The following is a 27,930-nucleotide window of genomic DNA, read 5'->3' as shown; positions in this document are numbered from 1 at the left end:
GTAGGTTGTAATCATTACTCATTCGACTTGATTCTGATTATCTTACAGTTATTTTACAGGAAGAAGGGCAAATTTCAGTATTTCTACTTCAGACAGTTGCAGAAAGTGAAGATGAACCTCTAGTGGCTCTACTACGACTCCAACGTCAAGCCTTCTTGACTGGTTTCTGGTCTTCCGTGCTGCTAGAAACATGGATATTTGTCATTAGAAGAGATTCGATAAATATCCCTCAGATATGGCAACTGGAATTGTAAGTAATCAGCGGAATTCATCGGGATTCAGGCCCCCGAATCTTCCGAACATTGAACATCCGAATTCTCGTCTTGGCGACAAAAAGACTCTGAATATTATCGGTTCAAACCGACCTGACTCGGTGAGTCCACGTCAGAGTTACAGCAGGAACGAAGTCCGTACGGGTACGCCGCCCGGGGCTCCGGCGGGGCGAGCGTCTGTCGTCGGCCTTCATGCGTGGGATGAACCTGATCACAATCTACCTCCTCTCAGAAAAGATGGAGGAAAGGAGAACAAGCGGTCCAAAAAACACTCTAGAATGATGACTTGGCCTCCAGGTAATTTATTCGGCAAACTGCTTTTCTGTTTGTTTTTACACCAAGTTGTCATTTGTTAAGTTACGTACAGTACAGTAGTTGCCTGGTTGTGGGATATTAAAAATGGCAGCGACATGAATTTTTTTTTAATTATTTCTATTTGAATCAGTAATATTTCATAAGTTACACATTGAGAGTATAGTTGCCTGTTGGTCAATCAGTTGAATGATTATCCCATATGACATATGCCACCAGTTCCTTTTTGTATGAAATATTTTGCCACTTTGTTATCATTTAATACTATATTTACTTCTTTTTTTTGGGGGGGGGGGAGGGGAGGGGGATATCCAGTACGACTTTATTGTGGGTGAACATAACTGCGTGTAGCTAACTGCGACCAGCCCGAATGCCACAGTATAACTGTGTACAACAGAGCGCGCTGGGTTATCATGTCACAAGATATTGGCACAGATACAGTTGTAGCGCTAATGAATCAAATGTATAAGGATAACATGGAGCTTATTTTGTTGAAAAAATAGTTGTCACACTCTGCCCCCCCCCCCCAAAAAAAAAAAAACTGTTCAAAAAAAAAATATATATATATATTTAAATGTACTGCTCCCTGTTCCACTGGTTAGTTGCTGCATGTTCATGTCGATAGTATCTAGGCCCTAATGTGTGTAAATCTGATTCCCAACTTGTTTGCAGCTCATGAAGGTGGCCCCGGTGAGAGGAGAGCTAAATCAGCCAAGGTTCCATCCAGTGCCGACTTTGTCGCTCGCTATACCAGAGATCCAGATGAGGTAAGAAACTGGGAAAAGTCTTACCGCAGATGTCTGTTTCCAACGTAACCTGTTCATATTGGCAACCCTTATGTATACACATGATCTTCAGATCTAGAAAAGAAAACTTTCGCTTGAAACAGTGTTAATTAAAACATGTTATTTGCTCAGTTGATATGGCCATAGTACAATGTCAAAGCAATATAGGTAAGCTTTTAAATCTCATAAAGTGCTAGCCCAGCATGTCATGCATTTATGTTGAAAACAAAATAATACTGTATATGCCAAATATTTTGCTATGTTTTTATTTTTGCAAGTATCGTGAGTCAGATATTTACAAATTTTATAACACGAATATATCAACTTTCATCCCGACTTGAATGTGACACGCTCACATACATTTCTCTTTCCGGTAAGTACTTTACTCTACAAACACGAATTTAACCACTTGCGAAGTTGTCGGGGAAGTCCTGAATTGGAAAAATTTAGACTTACGAAATACATGGTGTCAACATATTTATAACAAAAGTTCCTATTCATAATGTGTTGGTCATATATTACTCTTTGTTAGCATTTTATGCCATATTCTGAATGTACTGAAGAATTTCTGGAAGTTTAGAGTGATTTGATACAGAGAGAGAATTCCAGTGCCTGTCGAGGTACTCACTCACTCACAAGGTATAGGAGAGGATTGGAGAGAAGATGCTGTCAGTAACTTAAATTGTTGGACTTACAATTGTATTGTACATCCCAGTGGCAGATCCAGAGGGGGGCGCAACCAGCGCACGCCCCCCCCCCCCTTTATTTTTCGTTAAAAACAAAAGAAATAAAAAGAAAAAATGAAATGAAACCCAGAAGTGGCACCAGAAATATTAGTTGCACCCCCCTTTACAGAATTCCTGGATCCGCCCCTGCATCCTGTATGGGTGAATATGATACCCACCATGTTCATACATGTGTCATATCATTACTTGTAGTTATCTTTGGCCAGACATTTCCCTTCTTCCAAGACCTTTCAATTTACGATGGCGTGAGATATTAAGAAATGGAATGGAAATGTCATGATAACAATAACATTCAAACTTTTAATAGCCAACTGAGAGGATGGTGAAACTAAAAAAAAAAAAGATAAACAAGAAATAAAAGGTGTATTAACAATGCAGTTGAGTGGAGAGTGCTGGCATTGAAGCTGTAAGACAGACTTCACAAGAGGACAAATTTTGACTCGTACAATTTTACATGCCATTGTAGTTATGAAGTGGGAGTTGTAGAAATATAGAATAAATGTACACTGTATCTTAAGGGGTTTGCAATAACTTTCTCACAAAAAAGGGATCATCAGTCGCAAATACCCCAAATATGATACAAGGTTCTTGCTGTAGAAGGAATATTACTTTTTCTGACCTTGAAAGTTGTGAAGAGTGTTGTCTCTCTTTTGATTTTTTTTTTTTTTTTTGAGATGGAGGGGGACAATGTAAATGAGTACTGTAGTCTTAGACATTCAGCTTTTGAGTCACACTCACTTACAGAAATTCTAAGACAAGCAAGGTTATGATGGAAGTCCTATATTTTCAATCTACTGTATTGATATTACATGATTGAACATTTTCCAGGATTCTTTTCCTTATTTGTAAGTTACACCAATGTTTATTACACAAATAGATTTACCAACTATGTGTATTAACTCTACTCTACCCTTGGCAGTATCGACCACACCCCCAAGCTCTGGCCAGTTTATCCAAAAAAAAAAAAAATACTGTTAGAACTTATGACTTTTGCTAAGACTTTTGCTAAATTCACATCTAAAGTGCTTTCATTGCACTCAGAGTTAGTTCAGTGCCAGTTGAGTGTGACCTACAATTAAACTGTCTGATACAATGTATACATTGTATAGCCATGGAAACTGGAAAATTGTATGCATGTACTTGCCATTCTTGGTCTCTAAAGTGTAAAGCCTTCAAATTGATATCCCACTACCTTGTGTACATATACAGTACTTCCGCTACAAAAGGATGATGACCTTTGTACACAGACTCTTATGAGGGCTCAAATTTTGCTTTAACGATGTATTTCAAAGTGTATATTGACCAGATGAGGATGGGCTGATTTTGCTATAACACACATTTCTCATTGACACCTGCCTGAGTGTACTCAGAACTAATCTTTAATAGGTCAACTGCACACCGTACTTTGACAGTCTTCAAAGTCAGCAGAAAGTGTGGTACACACACAAGTGAAAATAGTACCTGAAATTGTAGATCTTATTTGCATTCGCATAGAAAGATGTTCCTCTCAAGACCTACAATGTACATGTAAGATATATGACAACTGGACATGTCTTTCATGAAATTCTTCTGTCGAGATGTTTTCATTGTAACTGATTGACAAATTGCCCTACATCGACGTAAATAAGCACTGAATTGATCAGTGTTTTAGTAGTAGCCATGATAAAAAAAAAATCATGGGCGTACATACTCGAGCAGGATTCGAACCTACGAACTCCTGATCACCGGACAGGCGTCATCTCCACTAGACCACTGAGCTCGATGTTGGGCAATTTGTCAATCAGTTGCAATGGGATAAGTCTTGTTTTGTGTATTTGTTTTGTTTGTTTTTTGTCTTTGTTATGTACAATCGTCATACAGCTATTGTCTAATTTCAGTATCATTCTCTGGACAAATGTTACATTGCTACCGGTACACACACGCACACACACACACACACACACAAAAAAAAAAAAAATATATATATATATATATATTACTAAAAGAGGAGATATATATTTGCTCTTTGTACCAGTAAATACAAACATACACTCAATTGTTTCAAAGCAAATCAAAAATGCATCCACTAAAATGCATCCACTCCAAGATACAATATACAATGTAGAAAGAATCGATCTAGACAAATTTCTGATGCTTTCGTGCACGACCATTAATTTTACTAATTTTACTAATTTTAATAACATTAATTGAATCTTTAAATGCCACATGTAGAATTGTGTTCTATGATTTGATATCTTGTGATACCCAGTACATAATATTATGCATCATAGGATATAGTTTTCTGCATGCATGATGTAGATATCAGCTATTCATACTGTACTGCAGATTTGCTATGTACGTGTATAACACTTAAATACAAAATGTACTGTTTATAAATCACATTCCAAGAATTGCACCTGAGCAGTTTGTGTCATTTCAACATTTTTTGAATCATTATCAGCTGAATTTATCTATCTTGATGATCAATATGAAAAGAGTGTGACCAAATTTGTCCAAGTTTTGGTACAGTGTAGTTCCCAAAAGCATTTTATAAATTAAAAAAAAAAATCTTTCGGATGAATAGCTGTTATGACAGTCAGTCCACATGTCGGTGATAAAAGAAAAATAATAAGAACAGATGTCAACATAGCATTTAGAGCTGAATAAAGCCACACCTGCATTTTAAGGCATGGTAACTGTTTATAACAGGACTATTTGAAGAGGCACAATTTGTTTCTATTTTGGCTCGAGGGGGGAAATCAATACTTGGCTGTTTAGTGCAGGAGTGTGAATTCCTTTGATACAGACGTTGAGTCAATAGAAACTATTGTATCGAGTACAATGTACGTAACTGGCGTAATGCCTCGCAGAGCTTATGCAAAGCTGTATGCAATGATAGTGAAGACTGACTGTTTGTGAGGATGATTACCCAGTAGATAAGATTCCAAGTGAGAACATTTACACAGCATAATGTTCTGCTTATAGCACACACTACAAAGACGTCTGTTACTCAGGGCTACCGTCAACATTGTTGGGTCTTCTAAGATAATGTTGTGTTCCATGAAAAGAAGCCAAATAGGTTTGCCTGTACATTGTACATTCATGTGGATATTGATAACAAAATATGATTTCTTTCTTAGAGAATGTTATACAGTAATCCATACATGATTTAGTTTGCATTTATTGTTTGAAATAGATGTATACATGTCATGAGATGTTAGCATATTTATTGTATGTGTGATAATTCTTTGTCTTTGTTTTAGATCTTCTTTGTTTTCTGGGATGGACCTATTATTTTGTTAGTCTGATAAGTTAATGCACACAGCAAAGGATGATAGCTACAATGTCTGTAGGACCTGAACCAGCAGACATGTTCTCCAAATTATCCAGTTTTGTGAGAGACTGTGTTACACTAAGAAAATGAACACACATTGTTCTGAACAACACTTACTGGGTATATATGCTCAACACCTATCCTCAGTTAATGGTTTATTATTGATCATGTAATTCTCCTTGTCTAGCTTGCTCATTGTCATTCCTGTCAGTCAGAGAGTTGTATTATATGAGACAAAAAAAAAAAGAGAAAAAAAAAGTATGAGAAGAGAGAGTATTGCATATGAGCAAATAGCAAAGAAGACTTAAAGGAGAGTAAAGAAAAGTACATTTTCATTGATACAGCTATAGTTTTAAAGAAATATAATATTCATTTTTAATGTTGTTCTTTTTATCCATAATCTCTTGCGCAGCTCATTCAGGTGCTGAAGGTCAAGTTGGTTTCTGGGTTTCATGGCCTCCGCCAAATGTTCAGAGGTCATGACCCTCAGGGCAAAGGTCGTGTGTCAAGGAGTGCCATGGGGCAGATACTGTACCCTCTGATTGGCTATATCACCCATGAGGATGTGGGCAGACTGCTACAAAGGTACTAATTTGCTTTCAGGCAAAATTTGCACCCGTTCCACCATGTAGTAAAACTGAAATTAAATGAATCATTCAGAACTCGGGACTCTTTCATCAGTTAAAATGAAATACCAGTTTAACCTGCATTTAATCAAATGTTATAGCGTGTGAAGGGATGTTTAAAACTGCAAGTGTAACGTGGGAGAGACAAGTTCCTGCTACAAAGTTATGCTATTCCATATCGTGTTTTTTTTTATCATGCCCTTTAATCTCTTTATTTATGGACACTTTATATGTTGCAATTGCGAACATTTGGAGAATACTTTTTGAATATTGATATTTGGGCTTAGTGTATCATAGTTATTATTCCTGTGTGGGTTTTTTTTTCCAGACTTGGCCTTGACCGTGAGGACACACTGACATTTGATGACTTCATAGCGTGCTTTAGAGATACAGAGGTGAGAAGATATTAATCCCTGACGAGCAAGCTATACATCTGATTCATGTTTGCTTAACCTGATTCCTACAAATGCTATATTTGTGTATGAACAGTGTATCATCAGTATGTAAAATTTAAGCATTATGTGGATTATATGATGTATAGTTTCATGTATCATCATGGCATAGGATTAAACTATAGTGTAAAATTGTTTGTAATCTTATGCTATGTCATATCACTGGGGATAAATTATTTAGCATACATCATATCATATCATATATCATGTCATAACATTACATGACATTAAATTATGTTGTGTATGGAATATCATACTATGCGGTGTTATACTGTATTATATCGTGCATTCTTTTTTTTATACTCTCCTGCATTACATTTAACCCGTTGAGGACGGGGTGATTTTACTACAACATGCATTTCCCATAGACACTTGCCCGAGTATACTCCGGACTCGTGCTCAACGGGTTAATACAATTAAAGAATGAGACTGTCAAATTTGCTTTAGAACCAGCAGAAACAATGAAAATAACATCGACTTTGTAAAAATATTTTTGTCAGGTTGTCCAGCGAGAGTGGTTGAGTCCAGTGGCCAGAAAGGAGATGGCGGCCGAGAAGAGACGCCTCCATCCCGAAGAAAACCTGAGGGACAAGGGGAGGGGTCCGATGATAAACAAGTGCACAGCTGCCTACGGCAATGCCCTGCTGAAGGAGAAGTGTAAACACAGGTGTGTATCAGTCATTCAAATGTGGCAGCATTCTGAAGAGATGTTATGTGTTTCATTGGCTTAGGATTTGAGAGTATGAGTATATAGCGCCTACTTCATTCTTGTTGTTGTTTGCTGCAGTTGGTTTATGTGGCATTCTGATACGTTGTAGAATAACACATCATGGACTTGTTTTGGCTGTATTTTGGAGCAATTGAAACTAAAAAAAGAGATAATAATAACCACTTTAATGTCACCCTGACATGTGCTACACATGTGCCAGATATAAGATAAGGTCACTCTCATAGTTGTGTTGATTGTAAATGAATTCTTTGTACGGTGCTTTTCATTAAGGGAATCATATCACATAACTTTCAAAAAAGTAGAACAAACATAGAAAAAGCAAATATGACAAAATGAATATTGTTTCAAGTACTGCTTATACACTGTATGAAACACAATGTGAGATAAAATTTACAGACAGATGTATAACAGGGTGAAATAGTAAGAATTAAATGTCTAATTCATGAGATTTGTTTTGAGTTTTTGTTATGCCTCCGCCACGAAGTGGTGCCGGAAGCATTATGTTTTCGCGTTGTCCGTCCTTCTGTCCGTCCGTCCTTCCGTCCGTCCGTAATGAATTTTGTGGACAGCGTATCTAAAAAACCTTTTGAGGTTTCCTAATGGAACTTGGCATGTATGTGTATTAGGGGGTGAAGTTGTGCCTATCAACTTTTGGGTACACATGCTCAAGGTCAAAGGTCAAAAGGTCAAGGTCAAATGCTCAAAATTTCACTATTTCCCCCACATCTATGCAATGCCTGAAAATATTTTCTTAACTTAGTGTATACATGTACTACCCAATTAAAATTCTCTGGTGAAAGTTTGGGGTCATGAGGTCAAAGGTCAAGTAAAAATGTTAAAATTTTACCTTTTTCTCCATATCTTGTAAATGGTTCAAGGTATCTTCATGGAACATAGTATATATGCATGCACTGACTGGCTGTGATTATCTAGGGAATTTTGGGTTCGTTGGGTCATAGGTCAGGGGCAACATTTCAAAATTTTACTGTTTCCCTTGTATTTATGCAATGCTTGCAGGATTATTTTTTTTTAACTTGGTGTATGCATGTATAACCAAATAGAGATTTTCTTGGAAGTTTTTTTTTTTTTTTGCCCAAAAAGGTCAAAGGTCAAAAGGTCAAAGATTAAGTAAAAGTGTTGAACTTTACTTCTTCCTCCATATCCTGGAAGTGGCTCAAGTTATCTTGAAACTTGGTACATATCTATGCATGTTCTGCCTGACAGTGATTCTCTTATGAATTTTAGGGTCAAAAGTCAAATAAAAGTCAAGTAAAAGTCCTAAAATCCCCAAATACATGCCCTCCCATTCATCCAATTAAACCTAGGTCAAAGAAGGTGAACATTCAGCACATTTATGAGAAAATGTCTTTTTGATATTTTGCCAATTTTGTTAAAATGTAATCACACACTGCCCACATGTACTATAGACCTATTAGGAGAATCATGCATTATGGCGGAGGCATACCAGTCGCCATAGTGACATTTCTCGTTTAATATTAAACAAGTATTCCTCCAAGTGTATGTTCATTTATTTTATTTTTTTTATCTTTTGGCAATTTAGTGATTTTGACATCAGGAAGTATCTGGCACCAGCCTGCTTTGAATCGGGCGGGACAGTCATCGCACCCCAGCTGCAGGAATGTATGTCACTCCTGGGTGCTCGCCTTGATGATGAGGAAATGGAGAAGCTCTGGGAAAGGTCAGCTCTATGTTCTTCAGCCTTTTCTTTCTTTTTTCTCCCATGTTTATTTGTGTCTTTGTATGTCTATCTGCCACTCTCTCTCTCTCATACAATTTCCCTCTTTAAAGGTATGTTTGTTCTTAAAAACATTACTTTATTCATTTATTTGTTTATATATATAAACTATACATCTGTTAAAATGTCACTACCTTTTCGTGGTTGTTGTCTTTTATTTCCTTGGAATACTTTCTTCTCTTTTTTTTTTCAGGGGGGGGGGGTAGGAAGAATTTATGAAAGCTCCACAATACTTGTAGAAAAGTTATCCTATGAATGATATTATATCTTTCTGCTGGGCATCATGACAAACATATATATAATGTATGCAAAAATCATAAGAAATTAGAAAGGCAAGCCTGTTTTCAACCTGCAGTAGCTTAGAAGATCAAATGCACAAAATATGATGCATATTGAGAAGGGTTATTTGAATTGGTATGATCACTTGTGAGTCACATACTTCCAGTAATGCTGGGAAATTTTGAGTAGGGCAAGGGATAGAGATAGTGCTTCAGAAATGTTGTGCTTGTGTGCCACACAAGAACAAGTTGTATGTATGTGTATACATGTATACTACTCATTATCATGCATTCATGTGTGATGGTTTCTTGGTGCATTCGGGGCCGGTGAGTGATGTATTATAGCAGAGAGTCAACCTGACCAACGATTGCACCAATATTTTCTCTCCGTCAAGTGTTTGGAATATTTGAGATAAAAATGGTTGTGGTTAATGTTTATGGCTGGTTTATATGTCGTACAGGAAACACAAAGATATCGCCGAGTGATGCCTTAGGAAGCATCTAACTCTTCTCTTTGTTCCTCCAAATTATTTGTTGTTTTCTCATAAGGTATGACATTGAGAATACGGGAGTCCTGGACAGTGCCTGGTTCTTCACCCAGATTGGGTTGGACGCCAGAGGGCGCTATAATCCCAGGGCACACACCGCTCCTGTCAGCAGACGACAGAAGTTTTCAAAGCCGCCATCGACAGTAAGTGCCCACTGAAATTTTCTTGCATAGTGGCTATATTTCAGGTTCAAAAAATGATATAACATAGCATAGTATTTTATAATTGTGTCGATATATGGGTGTAATGTTACATGGCATAGAAACTACCTTGTAAATAACAAAAGTCCGTGTTAAAATCTTTATTTTTATGAAGTAACAGAAAATATAAAATATAATCATTAAATTAGTGGGGGCCACAGCCCTTAGTTTTGGTAGAAAAATACATAGTAGAAACATTTGGCAGGTGAAAAAAGATGCCCAGGTATGAAGTTTTTGTATGAAGTAATGCATGCTTTCTTGACATCACCATTGTGCACTTTGATGTATTTTTTTAAATATCATCAACTGCTTTATTTTCTACTGGTTATTAGTGATCATTTCTGTACCATTCTGATTTTATTGCACAATTACCAGCCAAAGATTGCTGAAGATGTGGAGGGGGAGCTGGAAGAATTACCCAGGAATCCCACACCACCCTCTATTGGCAGGCAACTGAGCAGTCGGCAATCAGCTCCTAGAGTTCTCACCACCGACACGATCACCTTCATTGCGAGGAGGGTATGTTTGCATTTGCCATCCAGACTTGCATTAGACACCAGAACACTGGGCATAATAAATTCCAGTTCTTGTTAGAATTATAATGATTGTGACACAAATGTGGATGCAGTGTGAAGCTGAGCAGAAATTCTACAACTGTTCAAGTGGGGTTGATTGAGGTCATTGTGGTTGAACCAACCCTCTCTTTGGGGTCAAATACTTCTCTCCAGGGTACAATTCTAATTCTCACAGCCAAACTTGGAAGCAATTATGTATGTGGCTCGTAGCTCTCAGCCCTCTGAGTACCTGCATACAGAAAAGGAATCTAGTACCAGATATCTCATGCCGGATAGGGGAAGTTTATTTCAAAGAATGAACAGTCAACCCTGTCTATAGCGGCCACCCAAGGGAAAAAAAAAAAGTGGCCATTACAGACAGGTGGCCATTAGACAAGGGCCATTAACATGGCTTTTCTTTCAGGGGCATTGCTTTTAGTAGCTATATACTGTAAAACATGATATATTCGCGGCATGAATTTTTCACGAATTGGAGCCGACAGCCTTTTTTGCGGCATGAAATTTTCGTGAACTGCCACTGGCATTCAATGCATATAGTGTAGACAAGAACTTTTGCGTGCATTTTGATTTTGTGAATCTTGGCACTTGCGAAATTCGGGAAATTAAAATGCACGCAAAAATTCCTTGTTTTACAGTATGTCATGTGGCCGCTATAGACAGATGGCTGCTAAGGCAGGTTTGACTGTACAAAGAACAACCCCTCTGGTCTCTTGTAATCTTGCACAATAAACATGCACTATTCATGTGCAGTTGCACTCTGATGTTGATGGGAGACAGTGGTCTTGAGTAACAATGTCGTTGGAAGATCAGGAAATAATTTTGGTAGGGTAGAGAGAGTTGAAAGCAAGAGGCATTTACAAGTCTTGTTCCTCTATGTTACCCTGCAGATGGAGCAGAACTTCAACGCCATGATGTCTTCCTTTGAGGCCATGGACTACTCAGGGAATGGTCTCATCGGCCTGGAGCAGTTCAGACGTGTGCTTGCAGACCATGGCATGAACATGCAATATGTAGACGCAGAGATGCTGATGGAGCGGTAAGTCAAGGGGGCAGAAAGTTGAGTTCAGATCCTCTTCATTCTCTCGTTGAGGACGAGTCCAGAGTACACTCAGACAGGTGTGTATGGGGAAATGTGTGTTGTAGCAAAATCAGCCCATCCTCAACAGGCTAAGCTGATGCATGGTTTATCAATCAATATATCAATGTAAAATATTCTTTTAAAAATCAATATAGGGCCTATTCAGAATTTGCTGACAGTGTTGAGTGCTGAATGGGATACTCTTGTTGATTGAAATGGGAGATTTATGTATCTTTTTCATTTTGATGGCGGGTGGTCACTGCTGCTTCTCTCGGGCCAATGAGTTACAGCTTAATTGGAGTATTGTCTCTGAATTCTAGCTCCTCAAATATCTGTGTTTTTTATAATTAAAAAAATGTTTTTGTTTTTGCAGGTGTGGGCTGAGGAGAAAAGATGGCAGAGTGGTTTACCAGGACTTCCTCCTCAAGTACATGCTGAGGACGGAGAATGGAGTGGCCCATAGGATCATCATGGATACCAATCACAGGTAAGGGATGGCATCAATACAGCCATTCTCAAATAGGCATTGGATTTCTCGTCAATGTTACTGCTTTTGTTGTACGTTCATCATGTATGTGTCCATGTGAGAGAATGTATTGTAATGTAAGTATGAATTAGTAAATCATGTAGCAAACTAAGTTAACTGCGGTAGAGGTCTGTAGATGAATTGGGCATGTCTTGGATTTTTACTGATTTATTAGCACTGACAAATAAAGTTAGAACTGAAACGTGTGTCTTCAAATGTTGAGAAGTGTGAGATTACCAAGTTTGATACACTTGACAGGGTTGACGTTTGCTTTGAGATATTGCATAAAGTTCACAGTTCCGTTGACATTTAGTGATTTGTATTTACAAGCCACTTACCATCATAGTGATATTCCTTCTAGTCAGTAAAGATATGATTAAATATATGATTAAGACTTTTCACGAAAAGACACTCGCTTCTCAGTTTGATCATTGATTGCACATAAGTCGAGGGTGATAACAGTTGTGTACTAATCTGTGATATTCGCTCATACAGTGTATCATGAGTATTATACAGTTAAGTATTGAGTGATTATGATGCTTTCATTCTCTAACTTGATAACATTCTCTGTCCAGTTTCAACACGCGGCTGAACACACCTCAGGGCTTCCTTTCTGTGGACACTGCAGAGGCCAAGCTGGTGGAATTCTTGCATAAAGACTTTCTACGCCTTTTGGGCTCGTTCAAGTTAGTAGAATTTTCTTACTTCTTTATTTTCCATTCTGTTAAAATGATATGTATTACAGTTTCACCTCAAATCAGAAATAGACGTCATATGACTGGATTTTCATGACTTTGCTTTATGTACCTTATAGTTATGCATTATCAAGAATAACAACTAGCACAGGCACTGAAATTTCTTTTCAAACTTCAGCAAATTTATCCTACTATTTTCTTTAGGAAGCTAGGGAAAACACAATACAGGAGGGGTGAAATTACTGTTGAATCATACATGTATTTAGTGCGTTTGTCCTTGGAAACATGTAACAGCAATGCAGTTAAAGGGTGACAGCAAACAAGAAGTCTTTCTGGACAATCTACACCCAATTTAGTGACAGCACAAGTTTGACTACAAAAACTGTAAAGTTCATAATTTATTTGCATTATTTCACATTTTTAAACTATCCTATCATCTTGCTGCATAGGGATACACCAGATTCTATGTGTATTTCTCTCCAATAAGGCTTATATTATCTCTTGTACTTTTTATGACATCATACAGAGCTCTAGATGTCTACAGCCTTGGACTCCTCACCCAGAGAGATTTCAAGGAAACCCTGGAGAAAATCTTCAACATTCGTCTCAGCAAGGACCAGTTCAATGAACTCCTGTATGAATACGGCCAGGAGGACGGCTTGGTTGTCTACCCACAATTTCTTGCTGTCTTCAACAGGAAGAGGTAAACAATCCATCTGTTTGTGCAATGTTTGTCGTAGAGGATTGGTCTCATCAGATATGCAAGCTGTGAAAATACATATTCACTGAGAAAGCATAGCAACAGACCTACAAACTATTAGTAGTGGATATATGCTTGAAAATATGCATCTGCCACAAACATGGATATACATGTTGTGTACGTACAATTGCTTGCCATCTTCAAGTAGACATGGAAAATGCTACAACTGTACATATTCAACATTCATGTGAATACTTAGAAGCATATCCCCAATCCTCTGCATACCCGATGGATTATAGTGTGTGAGTATTTTGGATGTTATCATTTCTGTCAGCTGACAAAGCAATCCATTTCAGTTGCAAATTCTATAATTTGTGGTAACAGATATCAAATTGTAAAAGGAACATTGTAGAATAGGAAAGTGTGTTTGTGTGATTTCACAAAGTTCCTCTGTCAATCTTCTATGATATGTGATTGGCTGGTTTCAGTCCGTGCACACTTATTTCAAAGTTCCATTTCTTTTTCCATTATTTATATACCTTCATATGATTACTGTCATTCTTCCCCCACAGGTTTGTCCCATTCCAGAATCGCACCAGTGAGCATAAGCCACAGGTTTTGACGGTGCACAATGACAGCCATCCCACCATGGATGCCAACAAGACTTCAGACCAGCAGCAGGAGGCGTGGCCTGCAATGAAGATGACCAATCAGGAGGAGGGGGAGGAGCATGAAGAGGAAGCTATGGAGACTTCTAGGCCTGTGGTTCAAAAGGACATCAAGGGGAAGAAGATGGAAGGAAGATACAGACCTGTCTCAGAGGTATGACAATCCACACCGGTGCATTTAAACCTCCAGAACATTGGTATTTCTGGGCCCCATATTATCAAAAGTTATAGTCGATTATGAATTTCCTTACCACACGGGCTGCCATATAGACTTACGATAGAAATCAACTATATGATCAATCACATCTCTTCATAACACAGGGCCCAGGTAGCTTCAACTTCTACTCACTATATATATATATATATATATATATATATATATATATATATATATATATATATATATATATATATATATATATATATATATATATATATAAATTCACATCATCTCTTATCATCCTGCTCTGCAATTCAATCCCCACCAATATATGGTCAATTTGTCCAGGCTTGTTCAAAATCTGTGCAAATTTCATACTACTTTATTTATATATATATATATATATATATATATATATATATATATATATATATATATATATATATATATATATATATATATATATATATATATATATATATATATATATATATATATATATATATATATATATGTATATATATATATATATATATATATATATATATATATATATATATATATATATATATATACATATATATATATATATATATATATATATATATATATATATATATATATATATATATATAATATATATATATATATATATATATATATATATATATATATATATATATATATATATATATATAATAAAGTAGTATGAAATTTGCACAGATTTTGAACAAGCCTGGACAAATTGACCATATATTGGTGGGGATTGAATTGCAGAGCAGGATGATAAGAGATGATGTGAATTTGGCAAAACAAAAAACAAAACACGACCCAAATCTCCACACACTGCCTCTATGCACACAAGGGTGGCCATTGGCAACTTAGTGACTTTCAAAAAGGCAGTCCATGAGATTAGTGTTAGACATAATGAGGTCTACACAAATTTTGACGTTTCATTCCTTTTAGAGAAATTCTTCTTGACATTATAACATATGAAGAATTACTCTTTCTCCATTCTTTCACATATTTTCAACTTTTCATATACATTTTCTTTAATATTTTGCTTGTCAATCTGACACTGCTCTGAGAACCAATTTTCCTTAGACAGTTTATCTCCTTATATTTCCAGTACAACAAGAAATCAGCATAGAAGACTCTTGGGATAAAAATTGCTAATTGGATTAAGGTTGGAGTGATTGAATTTTATCCCCTTCCATTTTTACAGATTGCAGCAGCGGTGGAGATCCAGCTGAAGAAGAAGGGCTACACCGTCCAGGATTCTTACAACCGGCTTGACCCCAAATACACAGGGCGACTGTCTAGGACACAGCTTCACCAGTGGCTGTCTGAGTAAGTCACTTGTCCTGATCACTGGAGTGGCCCTTGCCCTCTAGTAGTCCTCTCTGCTCCAAGCCTGTTCAAATGTCCGCAAAATTTTCTCTAATTGACAGTGAGGTGTCAGCACACCTCCATTATTTAGATAGCACTTCCTCGCAATGATACCAATGAAAATTAGGAAGTTCCCTAATTATCTTTTTAAATGTCTGTTACTGTTCAAAGTCTTGTCCAGTTACTGTCATTAGAACATTTTGAATTCTTGTGCAAACATCAAGACTTGTACCATGAAGACATTGTCATGGTAGCATTCAAGTGGGTTGTCATTGGATCACATATGTGCTAGAATTGTTCAGACTTGCAGATAATTACACCACACTTTAAGTTGTACCTGTTACAGAATGTGCTTTTAGTAGCTGTAGGATGTGAACAGTTACTCATATGTATGCAAGATACTTCCTGTAATATATTCCTGTTAGAGGAGAAATATGATGAATACATCTTACTTCGAAATGCATGAAATTTAACTTTAGTGTGACTGAACAATTAGTTCCTTTATTCTATTTTTAAGTTTTAGAATATTCGCATTTCTTTTTTCAGGAGAGAGAAATGATATATGCAAAAAAAAAAAATGCATATTTGTAAGGTAATCTTTAGTGAGGTGTAGTATCAAAGCAGTAAAAAGATATCTCTTAGATGAGTACAAATTGTTACAAATTTCACCTGTTGTGTGAGAGCAAAGCTGCTGCCAAGAGATGATGACAAAAATGCGTGATTTGATTGACTTTTTCAGCATGGGCATAGTGCTCCATCCCACGGAGCTACAGGATCTATGGAAGGCCATGGATATAGCACGAGATGGATTAGTCCACTATGCTGAGCTCTTTGACTTCTTCCTGCATCGCTGCAAGAGGAAACCCATTGCTGGTAAGTGTTTTCAGTGGTGTTGCGGTTCTTCTTTTGGATAATCTGCCTCCTTCAGTCCTGAAGGTTGTTGCAGATGTAACTTGATTGAGCACATATCACAGGAGCAAATCAAGCTAGTGCTGACAATGTGCTTTGCATTTATCTGCAGTAGTGTAAGTAAATGGCCTCATAATGTATCATTGAAATTGATCGTAGGGTGCAAAACCTTTTTTTTCTCTCTCCATGATTTTTCTGTGGGCTTGAGTGATGCAGAAAGATGTGTTAATAGTCATGGAAGAATTATTCTGTTTCCAATCATGGAGTAAGTAATGCATTTCCTTCAGCTCTTCGATGATGGAGAGAAGTAAGAGATTATTCCTTTATACCAGAGAATATGAGAATGTTCTAGAAATTTAAGATGAGATGGTGTTCCAGAGTGAGATATACATTTCAGAGGCAACTTTTTTTTTTTTAAATTTTTGTGGTATATGTAATTATCAGGTCTTGTACAGTGTAGCAGTCTTTTAGGGTAGGAAAAGACATTCATGTAAGATAGTCATGATAGTTTCATGCAGTTCTGATAAATATGATTAAATAAACATGCAGTACTTGCTGCTTTGTTTCACAGCGTTGGATATCGCAGTGTAACATTGCATATTTGAATTGCATACATGCATCAAAGAAAGTGATTTACCATATGTACTAATAGAGAACTGGTTTCACTCAAAATGTCTGATGTACTTATTTTTGTGTCTAAATTCTACCACAACAGGCCAGCTCATGACCAAACAGCCACAGTAGCTGGCAGTTGCAGTGGGCAAAATCAGTTCATATGTAGTCATTACAGTCTAGGACCAGGTTTATGAAGATTTCTATTTGAAAAGCACACTTGATGTGTTACAAATTGTGGTGTCTTTCCCTTCAAATGCAGAAAATTTCCATTGATATTTTCACCTCTGTTTTAATGCAACACAAATATTTATAGACACACATGAAGGTCTGCAATTGTTGCAAGTGTTATCACTGAATTCAATTTCATTGCAATGATATTCAGTTTGAAGGTGATTCCTTCCTTCTTCGTTGCCAGTCATGTACCTTTACATTTCCTGTACCAGTATGTTTGGTGTTTTTTTTTGTTACACTCTGTAGTACTATAAGCACTTGTGCTGAGTGCGTGGGACATTGCCAAATATTTATAGGTCTTACTTCCATTGATGCAATGGACGCAATGGCACACATACACATATGCCACAATGTCATACTTCAAAGGTTGTTATGATAGAGTCTTATTCTTGGCTGTCACAGCTAGACATCACATTGCTATCCATTTCTTTCTTGTTTTTCCGTTGTGGTATTTTGCATCTTTTGTTTTGTGTAGCAATCACCATGGCACCAAACTATATATTACTCTGGCTCAATGTGATATAGAATTATCGAGGAATAGATATCCATATGATATCCTCTGCAGAACCTTCTTATTCTTCAAAGCACAGGAATACTCAATGTAGTGTACTGCAAATCACCTGGGGATAGAATGAAAAGATGTTGAAATTACATATATCAGGGAGGTGATTCGTCTCACCCCCCTGATATATCCAAGATGCATTTAAATACCCTCACCTTATATGTTATGCAGTGGGATGGACCACAACAGTAGTATTTGGCCAGAATTAAGACAGATGCTATCAATATTATCATAGCATTTCATATGTAATTTGAAGCATGTTATAGACTTCACTGGCTATGGTCAAATCACATGTACACTGTGTGTATACACCTGTATAGCAACTTTTCAATATCTTACTTATTGGATTGATTTTGTTTCTTTTGCTTAAGTTGTGATGTCATATTGTGTACATTGCTTTCATTGTTTGCACATGTAAACTGTTTTGAAAGTGCCACTGGTTTGTGATAGCAACTGTGGGTACTTTTCAACTATTTAGATTATTTTAGTAATTGTTTTGGTATTTCTAGAATGCTTTTTTTGTGTGTTTTATATAGTTTTGTATTCATCAGTTCAGCATTATCAAAGTTAATAGCTCAGTTGCACAGTTCCTAACACAATTTCCAGATGAGCATTACAATTTACAATTATGCTGTGAAATTAATGTAAACATCACAAACATTTCATTTCTCCTGATACAATAAGAAAGAAACTTAATCTGCATTCACTGCAGTATGCTAAATCCCAAAAGATGTCTGCAATGTCTAGTTGCTGCAAAATTTAATATCACTAGTTGAGTTTCCAATTTTGGCCATGCACTGTTCAGGTCTGCAGCAATAGATTTGATGTTATTACAAAAGTCTTCATATAATGTGCCAACAACTTTATTTGTCATTGTTTCCAGCAAATGTAAATGTTAGTGGTAGATCTTCACAGGATACCCTAATAGATTCATTTTTTTTTTTACTCATGTGAGCAAATTTTAATCCCACCCTCATTGCCTTATTAATTGATGTGATCTACAGACAAGGAGGGCTTGTTGAGGAAAGCCAAGGTGGCCGACCAACCTCCAGTGGTCAGGAGCAGTGCCCAGGTCAAGGAAATGGTGGACCTCTACAAGATACCGGTCAGCTCGCTGGTGGAGAAGGTCAGACCTGATGTAAGTATCTTATCTATCTTTCTGATATCAACATCTCAATGGTTGTGTGGTACTCATTTTTCCTTGGCCCTCTCAGAGAAATTCCAATTTCGTCCAGGGATTACTCAAACTTTCACTTCCTATGCCATGAGTATCATAGTGAGAAATAATTTCACTTACATAATGTGTAATTTTCCCTCATTACTAAGGTGGTTGCCTTCAGATGTGTAGTGTTAGAGACTAATCTAAAGCTGGAAAATATTAATAATTTAGATTGTCTCAAAGAGTTTAAAAAGAGTTTAATCAGGAGAAAAATTTGGGTAGATATCTTAGACTTGATTCACACACACGAGCTGTTATAATCAGCCATGAATAACACAATATGAATAAAAGGCAAAAGAGAAAATACAAAAGTTTCCCTGCTAATGGTGAAGAACTTGTTTTGGGGCAGTAGAAGAAGAATCATTGTTTCTTTTTTGTCCAATGTAGGAGATCATTGCAATCATGACATTATGACAACTACAGTAGTGCGGTATTCCTATTCATAGGACATTAGTACACTTTTGTATAACCAAGTAAAAACCAGTCATATGAAATGAATGATGGCAATTCAAATAACTCTCAACCAGCCAGAGAAAACAGGATGTGCATGCTTGAGGGAAAGAAAATATGAATATATGTTTTGTCACATATGTCAATCTTCACAGGTTGTCAGTAACTGGAATGGTCTGAAGGAGAGGCTAAGGAATCTTGATCCTTATGGGAGTGCAACAGTCTCCATCCATGATTTCCAGGTTAGATGTCCCAAGCGTGGAATTTTAAAGTTAATCCTAAGTCTGCACTTTAATATCCATTCTATTTAATTTGGCATGAGGTAAAACCACATCATCATAAAAAGGCTACAATATGTAATGTTATAATTCAAACCCATCAGAATCAAGTTGTGTATATTACCCTATAAATGGGATTAAGGTTTGTGAGTAGGATGTAGTTTCAGAATATATGTTTCAGACTCAATGTAATGTGTCAAGATGTGAGTAACTTAAGTGGATTATATGATACATTCAAATCTTGTCGGCAGTATATAAATTGTACACATTTACATTTGCATGATCTGACACATGTAGTGTCTGAACACTGGACAACTCATATACACCAACACTTTGTAAATTGATATATATTGCAGAGGAAATAGGTCAAATGTGTAATATGAAAACTACATCCCATATTGATATTTTCCTTTGAATTAGTGCAGTAGCCTTGATAATGTGTTAGGCCTGATGGTATGGTTTTCAATATATTGTAGTAGCCATTAGCAAGTAAAGTACAATGTTTCCTTTTGTCTCGTAATGTGTATATAGAATATGTTGTCGGTTGAGAATAAAAAGGGCGTTAAGTTGCCACTAAACCCATAGTGTTCGAGACAACGCCCTTCTCATTCTCAACAGACGATATGTGATGTTGGTATCAGTATTTGCTATTAAAAATGTATATTGAGTTTGCTGGACAGGTACAGTAAATGAGTCCTTACTCTTGTCTACACATATGTAAGAACCGAATGTACATGCTTTGTAGAGTACGTAAGAGCTAGAGGAAATGCTATCACTTTTTGATGAATTTCTCCTGCAGAGACTGGCAGAGCGATTTCAGTTCCGAATTTCCAGTAAAGAGGTGGAAAGACTGGCACTCAGCTTTGATCTGAACCAAACTGGAAAGTGAGTGTCATGACAACTTGTAATCAATCTCCAGCAATCTTACATTGCATATGTGTTTCTCATTCATGCTTCAAGGTGAATTTTCCACAAACCCAAAATATATATGTTTAATTAACTCATGTTAAAAAGTTATATTCTATGTGAGCTATTAAAATCACTAATTGTTAATTTTTGTCTCTTAATATATGCTCTACTGTGAATCTTAGAATGACATCTAGTTACATTGGAGCATGCAGCATGCTTTTTACGTTCACTGCACATTTCTGTTTAAGCTTCAAAATTAATAGTAGATTACAGAAGGACACATTATGCAAAATGGTTTTGTTTTTTTTCTCACTATGAATCTTAATTTTGGGTGGAAATGCATATTTTGAATAAAAAAATGAGTTTAAATAATTGAATTTGTGATCATAAGTAGTGCAAACTGCAGAAAAATACATGAGGGGGGTTTTTCTGGCATCAAGACCCTTCTACACTCAAGTCAGTAAAACAAAAGAAAAAATACATCTTTGCATTTTTCTTCATATATCTGATTTCATCATGTTTCTGTTCATATTTGTCACAGCGTTCATTATATTGACTTCCTGCGTCTGTTCACTGACAACAAGAAAGCCGGTCCACAAGGTGGTCAATCCTACCACAGGAATTTCCACAAAATCACAGTAAGTTTGGGCTCAATTTTGCTAGTATTTGACCATTTGCAAATTGACAGATACTCATGAAAACAACAAATATTGCCTCCCATTACACAAATACATGTTACCCAATAATCCAAGGTGGGAAATCACTTTCATTCCCTCATAGGCTGCGTTTATCTAACTTGAGAGAGAGAATCACGTTTCGAAACGCGGTTGGAACGGTGTTTGCAAACGTGGTTTGAAACGTGATTCTCAGGGTGCAGCATTTATCTAATCATCATACAATCCCGATTCGAGTGGTGTCACTGAGCAGCTGCTTTGCGCCATTTGACCCGGGAAGTAAAGGTCAACTGCATACCACCATACATGCCTCATCATTCACACACAAATAATGGGTAGAGAGCACAACCGGAAACAGCTGGGAATAGACCTTGAGGTATAAACGCGTTTCAAAACGGCATTGCGTTTATCTACTCACAGAACAGCGATCGTGGTCTCAAACGTGTTTCAAAACGCCCTTTGAATGGCGTTTCAAAACGGCGTTTCTAAATGCATTTGAAAACACGTTTGTGTTTATCTACCCCTGAAAATGCCTCAAATGCGTTTAGGATCGTGATTCTGCGTCAGAAAATTTTTAGATAAACGCAGCCATAGTGGATCTTGATCTCAAATTTAATAACTTGTGAATTTGTCTACAAGTCCCAATCACAAAGTATCATACTTACAAAATATATGGCATTTACATTTTTTATCTAAAGAAATTGTAGACATATTTCTCATATGAGGCATTACACCTGTGAATGCTCGGTACGTGCAATCACAATATTTGAGTCGTTTTTCTGAGAGTGAAGAAGGTTAAAGATCAAATGGCTCATGAAAAATACTTTCTGAAAAGTGTATTTTATTAAAGTGGAAGTGGTCCCCTACTATCTGAAAATGTGACTTACTAGCCACCATATTTTTTTTTTCTATTCCTTTTTGCTGTTTTATTTAGCATCACACATCCAAAGGACCAGAACAGATGACTGTCGCAGCAACCTTTGACAAGATTGGGAGGAAGGTAAGAAATTTTCCATATAATCCTGTCAAATTTGATGCTGTCTATATTATAAAGATTTGGTGACATGGAGATTTTTTTTAAAGTTACATCGCTGCCATCTGAGTTAACTTACAACTGATTATGTATCTATGCTTTATAAATTGATTAAAATATTTTGGTATGTGAAAGCACGGTCTAGATTCTTTTGTTCTTTTCAGTTGATGATGGTGATGCATTTATCATAAGTATGTCGTGATCTAATCAATTACATCTTCTTTATTTATGTAATGCATTCCCTGCAGCTTTTAGTAGGTGAACAAAGTTGAGATGCTGCTGTTTTATTGCCAAATGGAGTGCAGTTGAGCTGCTTTTATCCTTACCACACACAATGCATAACATAAACTGACATGTCATTTGATACAATTTGCACCTTTTTGCAATGCAGGGTAAAGTGTCAGAGATTCCAATAAGTTCTTTGTATTTGCCTCTTTCCTGATGCATTGTGCTTTGCTCATCATATTCCACAGTGAATTGAGATGAAAAGGTACAAAAAGAAAGTGAAGTGATGGTTTGATTTTGTGTGTTTTTTAAAGTTTTCATTTGGCTGTTTGATTTTTAGTAGCTTGGAATTGGATATTGGATATTTGCTGTCTATGTTCTCTTCACAACTCTGTATAAAGCGGGGTAGATCACAGAGCACATATTGTTTTGCACATTCTATTTCCCTTCACCCTTGATGTAGTCACATGGTCACAATGTGATTTACCAGGTATAAACAATGTGATGTTGTCACTGGATTAAAAAGGGGAGGGGGAGTGCAGTTATTATGTAATACAGATCACTTTCCTTACATGAGGTGTTGTGACAAACATGTTCAACTATTCCATGCAAGATTAGTATATTATACCCTCGATGAAAAGACAGTAATAAGACTTTATTGGCACTCAGAAACACACCTTTGTGTTGGTTGCGGGATATGGCTGTATTCTGATTTTAATGAACTCGTCATGTCTTCATCTTTCTTCTTTATGGGATCTTTGTGTTGCTGGTTTGACTGCAGTTGAACGTTGAATACAGGTTGTACCTACATCTTGATAATTTATATAGCCCAATCACCCAACAGTGCAATTTGATTAGCAGTCAAACATAATAATTTTATATATCTCTTTCTTCTGTGTGATAAAAAAAACCAGATTGCTTATTGCTGTCCAGTCATCCCACTGTTCCAAACTGTAAACCAGAATCCTGTCCCAAGAGTGCATGAAAGATACCATTCATGTACATAAAAGAAGAAGGCAAACATGCAATACCGACATAAATTTTTCATGTGGCAGTTTGCAAATAATAGTGAGATGACATACTGAATGTAGCTATATGGCAGCAGCCAGGAAACATCTATTCAGCTATGAAAGTTTTCAGCTATGAAAGTAGCTATTCTGTTGCTATAGTAACTGCAATCATTTAAATTTATGACGCTAGTGAACATATTTATGAAACAGACTCATGATCTAAAAGATGTGGTCTTTGGTCCTTAAAATACCCCCAAATTATCTTCAGGATGTAACATATCAGATTGTTTGCTTTGGTTTTGTTTTAAACTAAATACTAGCCGACTATTTGAAACATGAGCAAGAAATTAGACTTCTCAAATCCTGTCTCTGTTCTTTGTCAGATTTTGGCGGACTGGAGGAGCATCCGAAGAGCATTCAAGAAGGCGGACCTCAACGGGGACGGCCATCTGAGCGTGCCCGAGTTCCGCCGCATCCTCGGCATCATGAACGTCCGCCTGAGCGAGGAGGACTTCTACCACATCATGAGCGAGGTGGATGAGAACATGGATGGGAACGTATCCTACGATGAGTTCCTGGCCCAGCTGATGCCTTCATGATTAACAAACAGCTAGACTTTGATGAAAACAGAATTCCATGATAAATAGATGAAAATCATGTATCTTCCACATACATTGTTTTGTAGTTAATTATGTTTATGGCTATCATGACTGAAAGAAATTGATTTATAAGATTTTATATTTTACAAGTAAGAGAGATTGTAATTTCTGCTGCTGGATGATGATGGTTTGCTTGGGAATATTTCCTCTTGGTGCTGGTAAATCTCATCAATTCAAGTGCTATCAGATGTTATGTGACTAACAGATTTGCCAATTTGGTCTGCAAGAAATTTTGGGCCCTCCTCTTGTGACGTCATGGTGTACACTAAGAAATCTTTCAGTGTGGTATGAATTTCTCCTATATGAGAAAATAGAGTGACTTTGGCTCTGTGGAAAACTCACTTATAATCAGAGAATATTTGTGGGGTTCTCCGTCATAATATATTGCTTCCCATTTACAGCTTGGCTTTGATTCAATCATAATAATATTAATTTAGGGAGATCTGGGAGTTTTGCAAGTTTTGCAAGCAATATTCAGTCAACGTAATTCCAAGCTGAATTATATGCACTTACTGTAAGCAAGATTTTTTTTTCTTTAGATATTTGACATTGGGCTAGATTTCAAACTGAAATATTTTTCTTTTGAAAAATATTGTATGCATATGCCAGGTAAGAGTTAGGTTTGAAGTAAGTAGTATATGGCTGAGGAAAATTATTTGTGCAGAATAGATTAAAGAAAATTAGAGATTTTATTTTGCTGTCTTTCATGGATTTGGAGATAGATAGCTGCGTTGATGTTTGTACATTTGCTTTAGTTCAGAGTTTTAAATGCCATGTGGTATCTTCCTGAGCTTTTAATGAAATAGATTCACAGAAAAATAGCAACAATCCGTGAAAGCTTATAATAATTAATGTTGCGAGTCCACAACACAGCATAATAAAAAAAAATCAGATAAATTGGGTCATTTTTTTGAACTTTAAGGGGACCTTGATGACACACTCAGCAAATGGCCAACAGTTTCTGTTCAGTGCATTTACACTTTTTCACAGTACAACTGACATGACGTAATGATGATGTATTGCCAGTTCACACAATATGATTTTTTTTTCTTTTTTCTTTAACCCTATTCTAACTGGGCTATTTGAGACCAAGTTTTTACTGAGGGGGGGTCAATTTGACCCCCCCTTCAGATCTCGGCCGCCGATGGCGCGATCGCCGCGAAATTTTGCCTGAAGATAGAGCTGGATGTCAACTACAAGATTACATCGTCATACAATAGAAAAATATTGCCTTTCTATTTTTAATAAATTAATTATGCAAATTTGTGCATGAAATCATATTTTTACCTATAACTCCATTAAAAAGACTGGAGGATTGCTAAATTTTTGTGTCAGAATTCCTCAAGACACATCATACAATTTTCATGTAAAAAAATAGCTCAATTGAAATTAATTTCTTTTGTTTTTTATTGTTTTGTTAATTTCTTATGTATTTTATTGTTTTTTCAACCTTTTGTTTTCTATTGTTTTTTTGCCAAAACTTGTTGCAGGCACTCTTTCAGGCTTATCTACACTAGAATTGATTAATTTCAATCTTTAAAAGTTGAAATAATCTAATTTATATCAATTTAACCAAAAAACACAGCTTGCATTGGATTTGCACACGATATCATGAATTTGAGCTGTTTTTTGGTTGACATGCATATGCAAAACATTACGTAACTTCAAAACGGTGTACCCGGACGTCGCAAATTTGGTCTCAAAATACGCGGGAGACTTCAATGAAAAAAGTCGTGAAACCACGCGGCAAAAGCTTTGCGCGTTGCGAAATCGTGGCGCGAAACGTCGAGGGGGGGGGGGTCAATTTGACCCCCCCCCCAGTTAGAATAGGGTTAATGCAGAATGAAATCACAAATTTGTTATTAAGTTTGATTGAAAAAGTTTTGCTGTACATGCCTCTAAATTTTTTGTAGCACTGAATCGAGGCTATAATGTCTGTTTTAAGCACCTGTTCCTTTGTTTCATGAACAACAAAATCAGTTGCAGACAATCAATCATGCACTATAGTTTCATCACAGAGTGAACTTGTAGAATGTTGTGTTAGTTCAGTAGCCCCAAGATGAACTTGGCCATGCACTTGATGATAGAACAAACTAGAATGAGCATACTTGTGTGTGATGTAATGTGTTCCGCGATCTTTTTATCTTCCAGTGTGATGTGTGCCATGAACTTACCATAAAAGTAGTACAGACACACGCACAATTATAGTCTCAAGTTCTACCTGTAGAATGTACTCATATGATGTGTCTTCTTCTTCCACAAAATCTCACCAATGCACAATAAACCCAAAACATATACGGTAGATGTCTAGCCAGAAGAGTCTACTTATATTGGGTATACTTTGTGTGGACAAGAAATGTCTCTCTTACCTCAGTGTAGTTGAACTTTTCTGAAAAGGTGGGTTTTTTTTTTGTTTTTTTGTTTTTGCGTCAGGGGAATTTTCAGGGAAATGATTCAATCATGAATACAGTACTGCATTATGGTAATGCATGTAGCAAAATTATGTCATGTGGATGTAGAAAATTGAAGACCCATTTTGTATGATGTTAATGACAGGCTGAAGACTATGAAAAAAAAAAAACCCTAAATGCAGTGTGACAAGTATTATAGTTTCCAAAGCTTAGTACAAATGTAGATGCGCAGTGTACATGTAGTCTCCATGAGGAGTTTCTTTCCTTAGCATCAGTATACAATGCAATGTCATTCAATGATGGTTTTATGCTTGGCATATCAAATAGCTAAGAACAAGAAGAGGCATGAATTACATAATTCTGTAGTTACTGCCCTGCTCTTCTTGAATGACTACATTAGGGTTCCAGGTATATGCAAGTTGCAGATGACCCAAAGTCTTGAACCACAAGTCTTCCATTGTGCTTCTTTGAAGGCTGTACCTTTGTCTGTACACTCTTCTCTATCCACACTCTCATACGATAAAATACTGTACATGCTGCCATTATATTTAGCGAGTCTATTTTTGTATTGTGAATTGGAACTTCACCATTATTTGCAATCCTGGAGTACTGTCTTATCGTGCACCTTGTTCACGAACTGTGCACTGTGTACCAGTACATGTACGCATGCATGTCATATTCATGGCGCAACCAGTTAATATTTTTGGGGATTCTTAAATTTACGAATAGCACCCTACCTGCAAATTCGCGAAAACAAAAGCAAAATATAGGGTGTATGCAGTCCTAGCGTGTACGAAAACAAGCAAACTGAACAAATATTAAAATGGAGAATGCATTTTCGTTATACACTCATATTCGTGTATTGGAGTAATCATACATTAGCAGTTGTCAGTGTTACTAATCCTACCCTTCATAGCTCATTTGTCAGGCAGCAGC

General features: G+C 36.6%; 1 protein-coding gene across 1 annotated transcript; it reads left to right on the top strand.

Annotated features, from left to right (window-relative positions):
- The first annotated feature begins 74 nt into the window (after positions 1–74).
- LOC140228462 (EF-hand calcium-binding domain-containing protein 6-like) lies at positions 75–25,917 on the top strand. The gene is made up of 21 exons (XM_072308677.1): positions 75–569; positions 1,257–1,351; positions 5,841–6,013; positions 6,383–6,449; positions 7,007–7,173; positions 8,798–8,935; positions 9,820–9,961; positions 10,394–10,537; positions 11,481–11,629; positions 12,045–12,158; positions 12,773–12,883; positions 13,419–13,595; positions 14,165–14,414; positions 15,646–15,770; positions 16,549–16,682; positions 19,131–19,264; positions 19,951–20,037; positions 20,873–20,958; positions 21,524–21,620; positions 22,591–22,656; positions 24,308–25,917. The coding sequence occupies exons 1-21, from the start codon at positions 236–238 to the stop codon at positions 24,521–24,523; spliced, it is 3,006 nt and encodes a 1,001-aa protein (XP_072164778.1). The 5' UTR covers positions 75–235; the 3' UTR covers positions 24,524–25,917.
- Positions 25,918–27,930: the final 2,013 nt, after the last annotated feature.

This window comes from Diadema setosum, chromosome 5 (assembly GCF_964275005.1).
Source record: "Diadema setosum chromosome 5, eeDiaSeto1, whole genome shotgun sequence".
Classification (NCBI taxonomy): Eukaryota; Metazoa; Echinodermata; class Echinoidea; order Diadematoida; family Diadematidae; genus Diadema; species Diadema setosum.
This window is presented reverse-complemented; position numbering and strand designations above follow the sequence as displayed.

Bases quoted from the DNA above. Each gene is read 5' to 3' on its own strand.
- LOC140228462 (XM_072308677.1), top strand. From the start codon at position 236: ATGGCAACTGGAATTGTAAGTAATCAGCGGAATTCATCGGGATTCAGG. The intron at 10,538-11,480 runs GTATGTTTGCAT...GTTACCCTGCAG, and splicing joins TCACCTTCATTGCGAGGAGG to ATGGAGCAGAACTTCAACGC. The intron at 20,038-20,872 runs GTTAGATGTCCC...TTTCTCCTGCAG, and splicing joins TCTCCATCCATGATTTCCAG to AGACTGGCAGAGCGATTTCA.